Raw genomic sequence first — 20356 nt, 5'->3', positions numbered from 1 at the left:
GAGCTATACTTGACTGTACTCAAAACTACATGTATTCAACATTCTCAGACACCGTACGCCAGAGCTCATTAAGTTTGTCTGGGTTACAACCTTGACAATTAGTAAATGTCAAGATCGATTTTCGACCTAATAATTGACTGGGAGACTTCTTGCCATAAAGTGCAAGATAAGACCAAAGGAAGTCTGCGGAACAGGTACATGTACCAGCCTCTGCATGATTTTGAGTCAGTGTCCCTGTCGGGTCAAGGTCAAAGAAAGTAAGACCACCAACTTTTTGTAATTTAAACCTCCCTTGTATAAGAAGTATAAGAAATAGAACTAAACAAACAACAGGTGTCCCTTTTCGGACAGAATGATATCATCTAAGTGGTTACTGTTTTGACACTGTGTTCAACTGTATGCCATCAAAATTGGACTCTGAAATCCAAACATGGATACATAGTATGAAACAAAATTCCTGGGGGGTGTTTTTACAAAGATTCTAAGTTGGACTTAAATATTATGGAGAGCCATTTGTAGCCTTATAATGAAATACATTCAACATGAAAATGAAAGAAACTAAGAGTAGACAGAAATTTGGGGGTAATTGAAAGATGAATGCTGGATGAACATTTTCTAATAAAATCAGATGAAAATAAAGGCAATTTATGATGCAAGTATATGTAAGCTATGATGCGGCAAATGGAAACACTATTTTCATGGAGGCAATTGAAATTAAAGGGAAGGAGACCACAGGCAGTTTACGATAGTAACTCCCAAATCTCTTATGCATAAAATTGCCATGTCTAATTGGAATTTCAAAGGTAGCCCTTGATAATGAACTCGTACTTCTTATCCTAAAGATACACTTCTTCTTAGAACAAAAAATGTCATGTTAGCTGGTCACATTTATTATTTTAATAAATGTTCTGAGACAATGATATACATTCATTTCTAAAGAAGATTTGAATGGTGATGATAAATGATGCTTTTAGCGAACGATGCAGCTGTTATCGCAGGTGATGTTGATGAATTGCTATTTTTCATGAAGGATACAAAATATTTTTTCATGAAGAATACAAAATATATCTTCAAAAGGAGGGGTACCGGTAGCCACAAAACTGATTACTCACCAATAACTGTTAACCTAAATATCCCAAAGTTGTGAAAATCTTATATATATTGATTGAAACATATTTTGATCATGTTTCAAGTGCGAACCTAAAGAAAAATGTCATAATACCACGCAACTATAGTGTAGTGTGAAGTTTATTCAATGTCATAGTCTGACCAAAATAGTTCCCTTTGACAAAATCTGCCTCTAAGTTGTTGTCTTCATACAGCACTTCCTACACGTCATATTGGTTGATATCAAATTTGACAGCAGACAATATTTTTTATTTTTGTCTCGTACTATACCATATACCAAATGGCCATGGATTTATAGGCTCTGCATGTAAAATGAAGAGAATATTGCAAGGGATTGATAATCTTTCAAACTGGTCAAGTCACTATCACCATAGCAACCAAGACATCCCACTCATGCCAATGAATCCTGTCCTGGCTTTACCTATATGTTATTTTTTCCAATCAGCAAAAACATAACCTTGAACATGTCAAACTGGTAAAGCCTTCAGGTAGCCCAATAGCGGAAGTATTTAATAAGCCCTCCTTTCCTTTCCTTTTACAGCATATTGCTCATTCCCCACTTGGAGATCAAAATCAAGGTTTCCGATTAAAGCCAGCACCAAACAAATTCTAACAAATCTTTAAAGGGCTTGTTGGAGGATGTACGTTGTAGTATTTGCAATCAAATGCTTGAGTTTTAAACAAAATTAAGAGCAATAATCAATGACAAAAGGGAGGATTTTTTAGTGATGCTGCAATTTTTCACTTTCAAGACCATGATGAGTGAATTAATTGTTTTTAATGTGATTTGAAGCGATGCAAATACAACTCACTCAGCAGGATTTTTGTTTTCTCAAAACAATTTCAAGACACACGTATGCAGCATTTAATTATTTTTTTTTTTAGACAAACTCTGATTTTAGGTGAAATGTGACTTAATGTAATAAGCAAAACACTCGCTTAGCAGAAGTTTGATTCCTTTTTCAGATGCCATGGCCCCAGCTGATAATCTTATAAAATCCCTAAGAATCTTCAACTGGATTGACGACAAAGTATGGAAAGGATTTGAAGAGCTTACATTGTATTGGCAGATTTAAACATACACCAAGAATCAGTCTAAATAGCAACCATATTTCCCAGAGAAAATTCTACTCTGATTCTCCTTAAAGCAGTGGAAAGGGTTGGGGCAGGTAGGGAATAAATCACCCTTACAATGCTGCCTTACAAGATGATGGACTTTGCTGAAACATTTTCAAGAGTAGAAAAAAAGAAAAGAAATTGAGATACAGGAACAAGAGGCTTGACAAAAATGAGTTAACAAAAGTTTACTCAGAAATCAGAGAAAAGAAAAGAACGAGCACAGACAATCAAGATATATGTAATACAAAAATAATACACAGATAGGGGGGATACTCTATAATTTGCGATGTACCAGTTTAAATTTAAACATATATTTAACAAATTTAGTATTACCGTAAGATTATCTCAAATAGGTTACATTTTTGTCAATCAATGCTTTATATTGTCAATGACTTTATTTAATATGATTAATTTTGTTTCTTTAATGTATCGGTATCACAGAGGGACAAGCAAATAAACTAAAAATAGAAATAAAATGACAGTAAGCAATTAGCTGCTTCTAAAAACATAACTATACAAAATCTTGAGTAAGTTTAGGTTCATTTTAATGTTTAGGTTCTTCTTCTATAACAATATAACAAAAGCCTGCTTAATCTTCTATTTGTTGTTATTTAGTTATGATTCATAATTTGTATAATTGTGTACATTGTTTGTAATACCAGTGAGCAACACATTTCCATTTTTTAGTGGATAATAAATAAATTCCATTCAATTCATGAAAATCTTTAGGAAAACTATAAATTTTGGAGAAAGCATCTGACCTTACTCTTTTCGCAAATCATGAATACTCCCCCTTCTGCCTCATGATGAGAGCTAGTGTTATTGACTGCAAGGCCATGCATGCGGGCGGATGTCATGATTCGAGGGATGGGGATGGGAAGAGGGTGCACAGAATTAATGGGAAGACGAGACACACCTACTACACATGGATGTTTGACAGAACACTCTTGATTTTCGTACGAAGTTTGTGGCACAAATTCAAAACTTTTTTTACCTTCACAGGTCAACTTGACGGAGCCCATTACAGAGTCCTCAGCTGAGGGGAGCCTTCCATTGATTCCTGGATAATTACTATCATTAATATCATTATCATCATCTTTATCCGTATCCATGGCAACGTGATCATCCGTCATGCTCTTGACTGCATGAGCGGACGGCATCTCAGCTTTATCTTCTTTCACAGAGCTACTGAGCTCATCATTCTTTGTAACCTGTACTTCATCTTCCATTTTAGCATCCTCTACCTCTTCTTTCTTCTTCTTCTCCATTATCATCTCTTTACCTTTCCTCCTCCTCTCTTCTGGTGGACTTTTCCTAATCTCTCCTTCAACACTATTAATCATGGCTGCAACCGTTCCTACTTTCACTCTTTCCTTCTCTTCTTCTTCCACTTCTTCCACCGACGACTCGTCCTCCAGGAAGTCGTCGCTTCCCTCCTCCAACTCCTCTCTCATCTCCTCCTCTTCGTCTTCCTCCATGATCGTCTCCACCCCGAACATGTTCTTCCCCAGATCCAGGGGATCAGGAAGATCGACTAGGAGATCCAGGCTGGCGATCCCCAACCCTTCTCCCATCTCTCCATCTCCTTCGCCAAATATATCAGCGTCCATCAACCCTAAACCGTCTCCCTCGAGCTCGAAATTCATCTCACCTTTCCCTTCACCCCCTCCCACCTTCTTAGTACTATCGGCTTCCCTTAACTTTTCATCATCCCCAAACAACGCTGGGTCTACATCTAGCAACTTATCTATATCTTCGTGCCTACCCTTTTCCCTTTTTACGTCATTACCGTTCTTTTGATTTTCTATCACATCTATCCTACTCTTCTCACTTACACTCTGAGCTCCCTTGGTGGGAAATATTGCACTATCAGAGGGGAAATCAGAGTTGGTGGATAGAATATCTGTTGCGGGTGTAGATTCTATCTTCCTACTTCTACTACCTTTGGGGCCAAACGGGGGCAGGGGAGGGAGGACCATGGGTCCCAGGCCCTTGGCGGCCTTGGGTTTGGAAGAGGAGCCATTGGAATGTTGCTGGGTGGAGCTCATAGAGAGCGCCACACCAGGGAAAGGTAACTCACTGTCAAGATCAAGAGGGGTGGGACTCTTTGTGGGGGTAGTGGGCTCTTCTGCTATGGGGGAGGGGGCATCATCAAGTCGGCTGCTGGACCGCTTCTGTAGAGAGAAAGAATGAGAGGAAAGAAAGAAGAAAGATGAATTATTAATATACATTCCACACGTTTGTAGTCAACAACAAAGAGAGGATTGTATCTTATAAAAATAAACATTATCCAAGTTATAAAAATAAAATGCAGCGATTGAAAAAAGGATCTGAGACATGTATTTGCTCTGTGACATTTGTTCTGGGCTTCTTTTGTTTTGCTCAAAGATATAGTACTGTAGCTTGTGTGAAGATTAAGGTTTAAATTATGTGTAGGGTAAGGGTTAGGAGTAGAGTGAGATATACATATTGGCCCGAATTCACAAAGGAAGGTTTGTCGACAAACCAGGTTTTTGTACGTCATATGACGCGTTTTGACGCGGTTTTTACAAACCTGGTTTGTAAAAACGCGTCATGTGACGCACAAAAACCTTGGTTTGTCGACAAACCTCCTTTGTGAATTCGGGCCATAGTGTTTGATTAGGATTTCAACAAACAATAGAAATTGACTGTAGAAAAAATGTCACATAAGCAAGTGCCTTCCAATCATCAACATAGAAATCCTGGCCCTTGTTATTCATAATACATTTCCTTCTCTATCTTGACCTACATGTATTATGCTGTCAAGAACAACACATCACTAAACAGTTATACAACTAAATCATTCATACCCTTACCAAGTTTTGTAACTTCATAAGCAGTTGATTTGTCCCAATTTATGTTTCAGTTGTTTCTTAAGTATGTGACATATCAAAGCTTACATCTAAAAGTGTTCAACAAAGGTAATGATTCAACAGGTTCACCTGTCATTCTTGAGTTACGAGAAGCACAAAAAAAAAATCAACTCTACAAGGGGCATGACAAATTCAGTCAACTGTATCTGTTTCTTTTCAAAGTATTACATTCATATGTGTCATCTTGATAGATCAACAAGGGGCCAATCGTGAGATTCCTTCCCCCTTCTAATCTTTGACAGGATGCAGGTGTAGAGCTGACAGGTCCTCTCACAAGCTTGTAATGTACACTCCGTAACAATGTCAAGCAGTCCACCTTTTATTCTTGAGAGGGGGTATATTATTGTGAAGACATGGAAACCAACTAAAAAAAACTTTTGGTAAATCTTCTATAAGCTTATTTATTCAATATTGCTTTTCTGATTCTGATTAAGTTACTCTGTTCACATCGATGTATATTTCATATGCATTGTAATTTGTAGGTTCATTTACATTTTCTTTTTGTTTTGTTCATTATGTAATTGTTTATCAATGTATTTTGTTTGTTATAGCGCTCAGAGACTTCAGTGGTAAGCGCTTTATAAGCACCGTTTTTTAAATTTTTATATTATTATTAAATCGACACAGGCGTAAATAGTACTACTGCAACTTTAATCTGGGATGCTAGATAGCACCTTTTTTTTAAACAGACAGAAAGTAAAAATACCCGAGACCTTCAAAATGGCTTGAGAGTTGAGACATTAGACCCCTTCCTTGTCTATATGGTATCATATATATGAGAAATGCCATAATACTGACAGGACGATGACAGACTACTCATTGAAATGTCTCTTCCAATTATAGAATTTTGCAAGGAGAACACAAAAATAGATTTAAAGACCATATCAAATTATGAAAGGACAAGTTCAATTTAACTACCTGTTTCCCTCATGAACAGATTTTAAAATTGTTGGTTTGTTTTACCTGACTGCTAAGAAAGCATGTGTATGCTTGTAAGTAAGTAACCGGAGGACCGACAGCTTTAAGTCCTCACCGATGGACTTGGTAATGGGGATTAATGCCATACCAAAGGGCACTAATGCATTGACTTGGCTATTTGAACCTGGATCTCCCAGCCAAACTTAATTATAAACAAATTTATCATGTTTTGGAAAAATAAATATTTCAAACAGTGTTTGTATTACTCAGAATCTTGTTGTTTATATAATTTATGACTGATTTCAATTTAAATATACTAATATTACATGTAGATGTATAACCTTAATACCTAAAATATATATTTGTATATATATATATCATGACAGGAGGAATACCTCAACTTTCTAAATGGATCAAATTAGATCATGGATGATGTAGATTATCTTGGGCTCATGATACTGGCACATCAACATCTTTTTATTTCAATTAATATCTTGTACATTCTAGTCATTTGTCTCATGATATTAAAAATAGGTACTTTTATATAGCTCAGCTTCTATATAAATATACTCTATTGCGCTTAATACATAGTACCCTACTATTATCCAAGCTGTGGCTGAGCCGCCATTATTAGGCACTAAAGTATTCTTCCTACTGGGCACCTATTTACTTCAACTGGGTGTAGAGTGGCAAATGTAGATTAATGTAGATTAATGTCTTGCAAAGAAACTTAAGGGTCATATTTCTTTCCTCTCATATACTCGCTGTTAACTGCTCCAAAGATAGCTCCATATATTTTTAGCAAGGATATTAAGGGGCCCCAAGACCAGCAGGAGTAAAAAGAAGGGCAACTGTGTTGGACATAGAGGGAAGGGGAGAGAAGGAGGGGGTGGGGAGGGGATGATAGTTCTTCATTATATTGAACTGACACCAAACCCTGCACTGTTTGGAGCGTTTTTTCAGTAAATGATTTAATTTTCTTCCGGTACATTTTGTTTTTTAAATTAAGGCCCATGGGCTACTATTTGGCAGAACATATAACAATCAATAGAATTTGTGTCCATATAATGTATGTGGACCTCCTTTACATTTTAAATGAAGAAATATTACTCATTGTGAGATAACGTAACAGAGGTGAGGCACATACAGACAGATTGAGGGGAAGTGGGGGGGGGGGGGTTTACTGCTAATGTATACTTTCTTTGGGAAACATACCGTATTCATAACATACTTGTAGTACTAACTTACAGTTACTTTAATTTGATTCTTTTACCTGAAGGGATCTGCCTATAATGTAGTAATGCAGACATTTATAATGTGCAACATATCTTACCCATATCTTAAGTCATGAAACACAAACTTTCTTTCTTCTTAGGGTAAAAAAAGGTTTACTACATAAAATATCACTACCTGTGAACCCACTTTCATTTTCTACCAGGAAAGTAAAAGGACTGCAAGGAGTCACAGTTTCTACACTACCGATGGCAGCTATGTAAGTCTTGTCCCAGACAGCATTACAATGTTGTAATCAGAGCTTAACGAGATAATTGGTTTTGGGGTAGACACAGAGTCAAGGTGTGGGCTGACTTCCTTTGTATTATTCAATTAACACATTCAGGACATTAATCTTTAAGCACTACATTTATCAATTTAATTCACTCAATTAAAAACACTGGAATTTTTGTGTCATCGCTAAATTTTCTATGAGGTCATGAATCTGGAGGGAAAAAAATATGTACAAGATTTTGAATTGTCAACAATTTTTTTTGTTAACTTCCAATTAAAATGATATTGTGAACTTCTTAATGTGTTGCCAATTTAAAGACTTAATTGCACTTTCCAATTAAAATAGTCCTGGTGCAAAAGTAAAACCATACTAAGACAAAACAAAATTGGAATAATATGTGCAGATATTGTTGGTCTTTCTGGTGATGCATGTAGTATATTTTTAAGGGCTCTAAATCTTACACATGATAGGCTGCATGGCCCTTTGAAGATGACTGGAAGAAGAAGAATCAAAGTTTACTGAGCGAAATCCCAAAATGTGGCCCCCTTGTACGTGTTTAACAGAGGTGAGAATGAGAGTTAAGGAGTGATTGGGCTAATAAGTCTAACTGGCTGGGACTAGCCCCTGACAGTGATCGGACATGGGGTCAAATGGAAATAAGGCGAAGGATGTCTCATTATTAGCCTACAAGGGAACTGTAATAACTACGTTGTGGCAATTTGCATGTTATTCAATATTAAGCTGTACTTTAAAGATGTAAGCAGACGATATGTTTTCTATGCTTGAAACATGTTCGTCTTTGGGGGAACTTGATCTAGCACTACAGAAGATGGACATAATCGATAACAACGTTTAATAATATACCAAAGACAATTTCAATAGCCTTGTCCACCAACTATGGAGATGCACAAATATCCAGTGACATAATTATCTGAACATGATTTAAATGGGATATACAGTTATAGTAGTGAAAGTGCCCTTGAGTTGACAATATAATTTCTCAGAAGTCTTTTGAAATTGTGTAAATGATTATTTATACAAGATTCTTGGAAGAAAAAATGTGCAATTGTTGCACAATTTAATCCTCTTGATGGAAAATGTTGTTACCAGGGTGTTATTCATATATTCATATATATCTATATTTGTGCAGATTCAACAACTCTCTTTCTTCCAAAGAGAGAAACAAATTTTCCCTTCTGCAAATTCAATCATTGATTGAAAATGATTGATTTTCAAAAAACTGTGTGAATAAAATACATGTGCATTTTTCTTCTGAAAGCTGAATAATGGAATACCCATGGATAAGGAAAGATGGGATTAGATGCACTCTAAAATCTAGATTCATTCATGCAATATTTTATCTGTTTGGAGTCACAAGGGTGTTAACTCATATAGAGAGCCCTTTTATCTCTAAACAGACAATTTTAAGAACCTCTTCACTCTCATAAGAGGAGGTAATATACAAAATGCAAGTAGCATGCTCAAAATCAAATTTTCCAATACAATACAAGAATGGCATGAATTTGACCTGAACATACAATGAATGGATATATCTTTTCAATCTAAACAATTATATTTGCTAAAATTTGTCTTACCTATCGTCAATACTTACCCAAGCAGTGAACCTCTAGCTAGATCAAAACAAATAATCACTTAATGAAATACATAATTATTATGATAAATACATGAATATATAATAACACAGCAAGAGTAAATATGAATGAGGCTTTTTTTTGGGGGGGGGGGGGGGCAATTTACCTGCGGTGTCCGAGCACGTGCTTTTCTACTTGGTCTCCTGTTAGAGGGCGCCACAGATATTCTGTGTTTGGCCGCTGAGCTAGGTAGCAGATTTGACGTCCGGATTAGATCAAGGTCCACATCACCAAGATTTTCTGTAAAAATAGAGAAAGCGTAATTAAATTAATAGTCTTCACATCTTGGATATGGTCAAATTAAATTGACATCTTTGAATGTAATATTTGTGAAAGCGTTGGCACTGATTTGAAATCAGAATTTAGAAAAAAAAAAAAAGAACATCAAATTTAGGATATGCTGTAGTGCATACAACCACATGAGCATGAATAAAAATATGCCTCACAACCATTGCTTTAATATGGCAAAATACACATGTATTGCCCAGGTTTACTACCTTATTATTTCCTGCAGGGTCTTTGATTACTTTTTACATATAGGTAACCAGTCAGGCACCTGAGACAAATGTTTAGGTTGCTCAATTCAACTTTTGGTTGTCATTCACAGAATTGTGCAAGCTTCTGATAAAACAGCTATGTATCTATTTTGAGACATCTTTAGCAGCCATCCAGGCATCAAAGACAGGAATTAACTAGAATGTGGCTAAATAGGATGTTACATGATCAATTCCACATGGAACTTTATATTTCAAATTTCAAGCCGTGTTACTGAATATCATCTCATTTGGAAATGAAATGAAGAAATCTTGTATTTCTATTTTCTGATTTATTTTTCAGAGACTGAATAGAAATAATCTTTTATTTTACATGAATATTGTCTAGAAATCAGCGACATGTTTATAAAACAAGTGAGTCAAATTGAGATAACCTACATGTATATCTGGTTTAATAAATATTTGGGCATGAACTTTTCACACTTGGAAGAAAAAAAAACTGGATGTCAAAATGAGCTGGCACATGTCAGATTCCAGCACTAATTGAAAACGGAATGTAATTTAAGTTACTTCCTTCAAAACATAGCGGTTCAAGATAAATGCAAGGATATATTCAGATCTAATATAGATGGCTGACTTCTTAATATGATATCCTTTTCAGGGGCCATGTTTGTATCAGGTATGACAAGCTAAAATAAACCTACATGTACATGTATGTACTTAAGGTTGATAAAATGGGTAGGTCAATTTCAGTTTCTAAAAATATGTAAATATGGATGCCAAATCAAAACTAACATTTATTCTTACTCCAAATATGTAAAATGAAAGCTGGTCATTGAAAGCAAAGGTTGGTGAGAGCGACAGGTTTAGGTGCAATATCCAATACAATTGAAAATTTGGCAGAATACAAACGAGAATTTATCTAATTATCACCAATGTATGAATAACGTCTTTTGTTCACATTATGCTGGGAAGATGGCCAACTCAGATTAACATGAATACTAGGAGAGGCCAAAAGAGATATTGGAAAGATGACCCAATTCAATTTCATCATTACATTCCAAACGATTTGTAAAAGCTCCTTAAGAAAAGTATTCTCCTCAAAAATAATTTCTTTGTTTGATTGTGCCCCTTGTTTTTCATCCACTGAATGTTTAAGAAACAAAAGGTGACCCAATTCAATTTCATCATTGTATTACAAATGATTCGTAATAGCTCCTTAAGAAAGGTATTCGCCTCAAAAATTATTCTTTTGTTTGATAGTGCCCCTTATTTTTCATCCATTGAATCTAATAAAGGATTTATGGCAACAATTGCACATTATTCCACTGAAACCTGGCCAACCATCTATCTCTTTAACAGACAATAACAAAAGTCAGTATGAATATTTTCACAATGCATATTCCAAATCTATGGCATACTTCTCAAAATAAGAATCTCTTGCATCTTTAGTAAACCTGGTCATGGTAAATTTGCAGTCACGACGATGGTCTTGGTTTACACCACAAATTTATCACAATTCATGGTTAATTTTTTAAAGTATTTAAAGCACCCTTTGCATATTTAGTAATCCTGGCCATGGTAAATGTAAGTCTGTGGTTAAGACCATGGTCTTGCCTTTTATATACCACACTCATGGATTTGGGACTAAGAGTTGGATGCAGTTAATGCTCTGATTCTAATTGGTTGAAAGTCAAGTCACTCTCATTTTTTAAACTTGTGTTTAATCTCAAGTTCTCTATTAAAGCTAAAAATCGTTTTTTAGATGCTGCTTATAAGTATCGGCTTGCATGGTTATGTAGATATAGGCTTGCGGCTGCAAATCAATTTTTTTTTTGGCTGGTTAAATGGCATGGATACAGATTTGGGTCCAAATGTTTAATCTTATAGATTCATAATGCAAGGATGAGAATCATTTATATAGAAGTTACAATAATAATAATAGTGTAAACTTATAGAGTGCACACACCACCCAGGGACCCTCATGGTGCTAGCTCAGCAACAGTTCTCTTTAATAAATGTACAAGTAAACCTATCACTGTCAACAATTTAGACGATGTATATGAACTGAAATGTATTACGTAGATCAAGTCTAAGGGAGGTCAAATCTCATAAACTTTTATTTCATTGGTGGCATGCAAGAAGGTCATAATTTACTGTCAATGGCAGTGAAAGCTTTCTTTCGGTAAGCTTTTAGAAATGTAAATCAGTTGCATAACCATGCATCTATTTACCCCCTTCTACCTGGCATATGGCCCGCGGTTCAAGACCTGCCGCGGCACTAATGTCCTTTGGTAAGACATAGATCTACATTTGCCACACTCAACCCACGTGATGTAAATGGGTACCTGGCAGGAATAAATTCTTTGAAGTGCTAGAGCGCCGTAATGGCAGCACAGCCATAGCCGGGTTAATAATCTCCAAGTTCGGGAGCGCTTAGTGATTGTAATAAGCACTATATAAAAACTGAGTATTATTATTAATATCATATGGCACTATCCCTGAATAAAGAGAAACAAACTCACCTGATTTTAATCTCTTCATGTCGGCTGTAACATGATGACTGTCCTTGACCCCAATGCTTGTAAAGCTCTTCTGTAGCGAGGAATAAATGTGGGTTACAGGCATGAGAACTACCTAACTCTTCCCAAACAAGATAGAAAAGAAAAATAGGGCACTTCCAACATGGAAGTTTCGGACTAGTTGGAGTGAGGAATTACTTACAATCTGTTATCCTAGAACACTAATTCTACTGAAGTTCACTCCTACAGAAAGTAAAGAATTTTTTTTTTTATCCCTACCCCCGCATCTGCCCCTACCAAGTACCTACACCCTTAATTAGAATCCTAGCGTCTAATAGGTTATCTAAGAATAGAGCCCGCCACCGCTTTGAGGAGTTGAGAAGAGTGCGAGAGAGGAGGAGAGATGAGTTGATAATTGCTCCTAACTTCACCCAGCTAAACAAGATGATGTAGATTCAAAGAAGCAGACGGAAATTCAAATTTGGAAGTTATTCCAAGCGTGGAAGAAACGTTGGAGATCCACAAGACATGGAGAGCGAATGAAAGAAGTAATCGATCCAAAGATTGAGAAGCGATTGAAGATCATGAATGAAGGTTAAAATCCAATGACGGAATTAATCACAGATAATAGAATTAATCCAATGAGCATCCGTGGAACTTAAAGATTTTGAACAATGTGCGATCACAGGAGGAAGGTGTCACGAGTCCCGTTTCCAAAATAGACGCAGCAACGTGAACCGATAGCTATTCCCAAGAGTGCTACTGCATTCGGTTTGCCAGTCTGCTAACAGAGCCCTACAGAGGTAGATCGGGCATGTCTGTCTTTCAGTGAGCGTCGAGATAAAGAAAACTGTTTTTTTTTACATAGATGGGATGATTCACGAACACCACTGAGGCCCTAAACTAACTTCCTGCCTTGCCTTGCCTTGATGCCCTTGGCAGACTCGTTTCTCTGCTTCGACCGACGACGGCTGGCCGAGGGGGACACTGTGTAATATTGCGCACCTACCGTCAACATGACAAGTGTTGACCAGTCCATTATGGCTCTATTCTTTATCAATTGACCATTATCACATGACTGAAAGTGTACCGGCTTGATCCTCCATTGTCTTCTTGAATTCATTGTAAAATATAGGAGTAATAAAGTTCTCTGTCCTATCAATTTCTGTATTAGGTGCAAACAAAATTAGATTCCTACAAAATTCTTTAATTGTAACAATTAATGTTGACCTAATACTAGAAGGATTCTTTGACTGATTATACAAAAAAGTTTAAACTATTTGTGTAAAATATATGAAGCCTAAAAGGATATAATAGATATCAATTGCACACCTCACAAACTCGTCCCTTGATTTTTATCTTTTAAAAAAATGCTTAGCTCAGAAACTTTATTTACAATGTTTATTACACTGTAGTTTTCTTTTCCCTAGTGTGAATGGGGCCCAATTATGCACCGCTATTATTTAAAGGCAATTAACACCATATCTACCTTTAACAGGTACACTCTACATGTATAAAGAATGGGGCTATGAGCGCTATTCAAATTTCATTTTTCCATGTGTGTGAATGGGGTCTAATGTCATAGTTCCAGGGCAATGGATAAAGGATATTACGTTCACATTCTCATTTATTTTTGTTTTCCCAAATGTGAATGAACCTAATGTCAAACTGGCAGTACATATCAACACTTTAGATTACTACTTAAGATACACCATACATGTAGGCAGGAGGAGGGAAGTATGAGCCATAAAGTAAAGCTGAATGGTGACAACAAGTGGGGGAAGTAGGTGATTAAACATCTTCTAAATTTGTCTTTGGAGCACTCACTGATCCTCGATCAATGAATTAATTACTTTGATGCACTTAGGGAAGGTCGACTTGGGGGATTGCGAGAGATAAACCCAGCTTTTCAGCAAAGGGGCTAGGTCCCATCTTGAGAACAACAAAGGAATCTTGGTTTCTAGGATATTATCAATGCTCTTAAAACTGGTACATGTATGTTTCTTTACAAAATGATGAGCAATCTTAACAGCTTAATACACGAACTTTGGAACGAGCTTTTGGAAAGGTCAATTTGGGCAAAGGGTCTGCTCACAAGAACAAAGAAATATTTGTCTTAAGAATATCTAGGCTTTAGTACTTGAAAAAGAGAAATATATGGACTTTATCAAAGAATAAATTTACTCTTTTGCAGTTTGGAACGGCCAAATTCAGGATACCCTGAGAGAAAAGCCAGCTTTTCAGCCTAGATAACAGCAAAGAACCCCCCCCCCCCCCCCTTTAGAAGAAAAAAACATATTGGTTCATTTAATATTCTTTATTTTTAAGAAAAAAAGAGATAATGATTGATGAATAAATAGATTGCTTTAAAGCAATTAGAAAAGGTCACTTTAGAGGATTTTAAGAGAGAAGGCAAACATTTCAACAAAGTGATTGGTACAAAGAAAGATTGATGGGGGGGGGGGGGAGTGGGGAGGTGGAAAAATCTGTGAAAGTTTAAGGCAGCAAAGTATTTGAATGATGTCCTTTAATCTTTGCAATGTGCACAGTTATTTGTGAAAATGGTAGTCATTACAAATTCACAGATGTTTCTGTTTTAATAATAATAATAATAATAATAATAATAATAGTCCACTCCAAATTTTATTAAACCGAAACGGAAATTCTTTTCGCCCAATTGATCGTGAGCCCGGCAGCCACTGAGCAGCGCCAGATCGACGTTGCTCTATCCCTTATTGTTGAACGCCAAACAAGGTAGCAACAACTCCCATCTTTTAACGTCTTTTGGTATGACGCGGCCGGGGTTCGAACCCACGACCTCCCGGTTGTGAGGCGGACGCTCTACTGACTGAGCCAACACTCCGGTCCATTTATAAATTTCTAAGAGTAGACAAGCATATTGTGCATTTCCTAATGAAAACAATATGTGAAGATTAAAAGGTAATATACTAAGTATTAACATCCACATAGGATAATCTAAGCACAATAAATTAGCATGATTTCAAATAACTGAAAGCATCTGTGTAATAGATACAAGTATCTCATTTTAAAATAGCATTTGAAGAGGAAGAAAATGTGGCAGGAAGTATTTTACGAGTTATGTTTTATTCAAGGACATATTTCAGAAGAAAATCTATTTTTGGATTTAAAAATAAAAAACTTGTAGACCTTGAGTTAGCCTCTCCCTTTTAAGTCCATTTGTTACATTCCTATCTTCGCGGGGCACATACATTTTTCTTTGGGTATGATGAGGAATATGAGTTAATCTAATACACTGAAAAAACTTGCCAAACTTGAAGTCTTTAATATTAATCTGCAAGGAGACTTCCGCATGTAATTGAATTACTGTGAAACATCACTATTTGTTAAGATTCAAGGGTTGTGACAAATAGAAAGAGAGAAATCTTCACAAGAGTGAACATGACTCGTTCCTACTGTTTAGTGCTGTAGGATCCATTTGGGTTTCAAATCGGCCTAAATATGTTAAACTCTTTCCTTTGTACATGTATGTAGCTAATCAAGAAATTATTGAGGTGAAAATCATAAATTTGGTTGCACTTTGTTCCTAATTTAAAAACTTTTCCTTTTCATTTTGTTGCCAATTTGAGTACATCTTAACGATAGATGCTTGGATGCTGAGAGATTTAATTTGTAATGTGAAAGCTTGTAATGATGGACACAAAAATACACTGGATACAAAAATATGTTTCAAATTTTTGTTTGTATTTGTTGTGATCAAATAGTTTTCAGGCCTTAATAGCATATTTAGAAATATGGGGACAATTATTATTTTTTTGTAGACATCACCCAATCCCCCCTTCCTCATTATGATAATCTAGCAATCCAATACCTTAGAATTAGTTGACAGAGTGTGCACTTGCAAGTGCCTTTTCATATCAATGTCTATTCATGGAGCTTTACAGGAGGGAGAAACGAACCTTCTTCAATAAATAAAGTCTTATATCCCCTTCTTATCAGTCTCGTCAAAAGTTTAGTCTAACAACCTCCTCCCTCCCCCTAAATTTTTTTTTTTTTTAAATGCTGTAACAGTGTACCTAGATAACCTGACAAAGCGTAGGTGTTCTTCCAAGTGAGTGAATTTTTTTAGGGTTTTTCAGGAGTAAGAAAGAAACGTTCCTAAAAAACAATGCCCTTTCTTGTAACTGAACATCAGGAAATTTAGTCTGAAATCTTCTCATCTCCCCCTCCCCCTCCCATTTGAGTTTTTCAAGGCTCAAGCAGTGTCCCTAGATCACCTGACGATTTGCAAGTGTTCTTCCACGCCAGGGTATACATTCCTAGGGATCTACGAGAAACAGAACTTCCTCAAAAAACAATGCCCCTTCTTGTACCTGAACATCGGGGAAATTTAGTCCAAAAACCTCATCCTACCCCTCCCGTTTAAATTTTGTTTAAGGCTCAAGCAGTGTCCCTAGATCACCTGACGATTTGCAAGTGTTCTTTCATGTCAATGTTTACATTCCTAGGGATCTATGAGAGTGAGAAACAGAACTTCCTCAAAAAAACAATGCCCCTTCTTGTACCTGAACATCGGGGAAATTTAGTCCGAAACCTCATCCTACCCCTCCCGTTTAAATTTTGTTTAAGGCTCAAGCAGTGTCCCTAGATCACCTGACAATTTGCAAGTGTTCTTTCATGTCAATGCTTACATTCCCAGGGCTTCACAGAAGTGAGAAACAGACCTTCTCAAAAAACAATCCGCTTTCTATCAGAAATTTAGTCAGAAACCTCATCTCTACTTCCCGTTTAAATTTTGTTCAAGGCTCAAGCAGTGTCCCTAGATCACCTGACGATTTGCAAGTGTTCTTCCATATGTCAAAGTATATACATTCCTAAGGGTTCACAGGGGTGAGAAATAGACCTTCCTTCCAAATTATGCCTTATATCCTGTTACCCTCTCCCTCATACAGACAAAACACCTATTAAAGCCTGTCTGCACTAGTTTGGCCAGGGGGATTGGACCTCCCTGCAAGGTCACTGACAGGTGGTTACCTCATCGGCTCTCAATTAACATAAGAAAAGGGGGACCATGGGGACCAATGGCCAACAATTAGGCATTTTTTGCTATATAGAGGGTGCAAGTACGGTAGCTATAAGTAGTACAGTGGGCCTTTAAACAACAGACGACTTTGCATCAACTGAGTCTGGTTCTGTCGCTTGAGCAGTAGAGGGCTGTTGTGATTGATAAATAAACCTAGAGCTGAAGGTTTCAAGGGTTTAATTACCCTCAATGGTTTAAATGTCCTAACTGGTCCAATGATACAGAAGTATTCACTAATGGGACATTGGACTAGTGACTTTTTAACATCGACTCAAGGAGACTATGACTGAACTAATTCTACAGCATGTTTTCATTTCTGCTAGATACATTGCATTTGTTTAGAATTTTATAGAAATTAAGCAGTAAAAATATAATTGAGTAGCTTGTCTCTGTAATGATTTCTTTAGCAGAAGGAGGCACTTGGCTGCTCAAGCACACCTCCACTGCCGACGTCTTGGTAAACCATATGTACCAGCAATAGAGGGCAGCATAGTGATTCTAGAAAAAGTCCAGACTGATTGTGAATCTTCAAAAAGACTACTGCTCTCATCGGTCTAGGAAAACTAAATATACACATGTATGTAGTAACTTGTCACATCACTAGCACTAGAGGGCAGTAGAGTTTTATGAACAATTTCTAGATTGATTAAATAACCTTTTAGCTCCTATGGAGACCTGCAACATATCTATGACAAAAAGGATTATTTAGACACTTATTGCTTTCCAAACCATGATCATGAGAGGGCAGTATGTTTGTTTTCCTAAAGTTTACAATTGATCTGTTAGCTGCATTCAGTCCTCTCAGCACAGCACCATGGAATCTAAAAAACCTAGTATTAGACACGTCAAAATTTACATTATTATTACCTCTCTGTATGCTACGTAGAACTGATTTATATATATGGATTAATGTAGGCATAAATAGAACATGAATTTAAAATACTGGTAGGTAGAAAGTGGATAGATGTAGACTGAAATAGATTTAGCAATAGGAAGCAGTTTAAGAACCATCTGGTTGCTAAAATAAATATTCTAGACCCCATCATAAAATGCACATACTTTCTTCCAATCTCAGTCTCAATATTCTAAACATATCAAGGAAAGCAAAATATATATTCAATTTCCCCAAACCATGAATGTTATCCATATCATTTTCCACTACACTATATGAAACAGATATAAAGTAATCATAGCATCTACAAATTTTAGTCTACCAATTAAAACAAAAAAGAAGAAGGTTATTTAGTTGGTTTACATTTCAAGAGAAATAGTTTTCTTCTTCAAAGCCTACAAAACTAGTTCTCTAATTTGAAAGCCAGGTAGCAAGGATGAAAATCAATGCTTTCCCCCAAAAAATATACCACAACACAGTATGTGATTTAACACCATGATCATGTTCTATCACATACCACAACTGTGCAGCGGTGGAAAAGAAATCCGAAACCCTTTCCCTGATCACATGCCGTCAACTGAATTAAAGGGAAATCCAACTTTAATATTCAAACTAATCTATTAGAAAGCATTCAGAGAAGCAAACTGGTGGAAGTTTGAATGATATCGGACCTAACATAAGAAAGTTGAATATTGTAATTGCTATTACTATAGATATTGGGATTTCAAATTGGCTGAATCAGTAATGTCACTGAAATGTAGTGGTGGACAACCTTCCCATTTATTCAACAACACAAAAATAACTAAAATGTCATTTTTTTCAAAATGCACATTAAAATTAGGAGGGCTCTTTTTTTTTTACAGGACCTGTAATGATATTATATTCATAACACTTCTTGAGTAGTGCCCGAAGGGAGAAAGCGCTTAGGAGAAGAAAAAAAAATCAGTTATATTTTTTACATGACAAACATGAGAGTAGTCCGTGCATACGTCACAATTCCCTGACCAAATTGCCAATTTGAGAGTCACATCCTGTAGACATAGTGGTCTCATATTTCAAATAATTATAACTTTCTTATCATTGGTCGGAATGATATAAAACTTTGCCATTCTGGTTCTCCTACTTTTCTGCTTTAATACAAATTAACTCATTACGAAACATTGGATTGCCCTTTAATATCTACTGAAGGGGTTCATGGGATAGGTTACTGCACATGATCCATGTTTTGAAACATTAGTAACAGAATGTTAAACCAGGGGGATTAGGCAGATAACAGTAATGTAACCGCAATTTAGATAGGATTACACATTGGGGGTATGTGATCTTTGATATGAAATCCTATAGTTTTGTTTATTGCCCTAAGGTGGCACTGACTTTATCCTCCTGAACATTATACATGTAAATGAACAGTGGAATCCAATTTTTGTTATGAAACTGAAAAGTTTTATAACAATTTAACTTGTGTTTCAACAATTGAGCAATAAGATACAATTTCTCCAGAGATATATGTAGGTTATTCTCTCTGAAAGTTTTTATCCCATGGTAAGGAAAAAAACAAAAAAACTTTGAAAAAAGCAAATTTGAGAATTTAAGACTTATCTTACTTTGCAAAAGCTCAAAATATTTACAACCAACTCTATCAAGTGAAAAAAATGGATATCGATATGAACAATGCATTAGATCTTTATTTTTAGATTTAAAGTTAATGTAAAGATAAGAAGGCGAAGAAATATGCACTTGATTCCGAAAACTAGAAATAATTTGTGAAAGAAATAGAAGGAAAGTATTGCACCACAGCCTACTAAACGAATAAAGTAATTTTTTTTTACTAAGTTAAAGAAAGTATAGATATAATTAAACAATGTATTTCAATAGATATAGTTGTTGTTGTGAAAAGTTGCATAGACCTTTACATGTACATGTTTAAGTGTCATAACTGATATACGAATGACAGAACATAGCATGATGTATATCTAATATATTAAAAGACACCAAAAAACATCACACAAATTCCTAGAGAGAGAGAGAGAGAGAGAGAGAGAGAGAGAGAGAGAGAGAGAAAGACAGGGAGGGGTATGAATCTATCTTGTAGATAGGAAACTCTTTCCCTAAACCATATTATATTTCTCACACAAAATTGCAGGATGGTGTTGTATTCACAGAGATAA

At 36.0% G+C, this 20356-nt stretch overlaps 1 protein-coding gene across 4 annotated transcripts in view; it reads right to left on the bottom strand.

Moving 5' to 3' along the window:
- Positions 1–20356, bottom strand: part of LOC100892783 (neurofilament heavy polypeptide) — a 67261-nt gene that overhangs the window by 10007 nt on the left and 36898 nt on the right. For 3 of the 4 annotated variants that reach the window (XM_030980444.1, XM_030980447.1, XM_030980445.1), the window contains exons 7-9: positions 12238–12307; positions 9325–9458; positions 4328–4421 (exon numbers count right to left, since the gene is read on the bottom strand). In XM_030980444.1, the coding sequence (XP_030836304.1) occupies positions 4328–4421; positions 9325–9458; positions 12238–12307 (298 nt within the window). The remainder of the gene's footprint in view (positions 1–4327; positions 4422–9324; positions 9459–12237; positions 12308–20356) is intronic. The other variant, XM_030980446.1, reaches the window with a different exon arrangement.

This window comes from Strongylocentrotus purpuratus, unplaced genomic scaffold, assembly GCF_000002235.5.
Source record: "Strongylocentrotus purpuratus isolate Spur 01 unplaced genomic scaffold, Spur_5.0 spur5_scaffold_11, whole genome shotgun sequence".
NCBI lineage: Eukaryota > Metazoa > Echinodermata > Echinoidea > Camarodonta > Strongylocentrotidae > Strongylocentrotus > Strongylocentrotus purpuratus.
The sequence above is the reverse complement of the archived record's forward strand: the minus strand, read 5'-3'. Positions and strand labels throughout refer to the sequence as shown.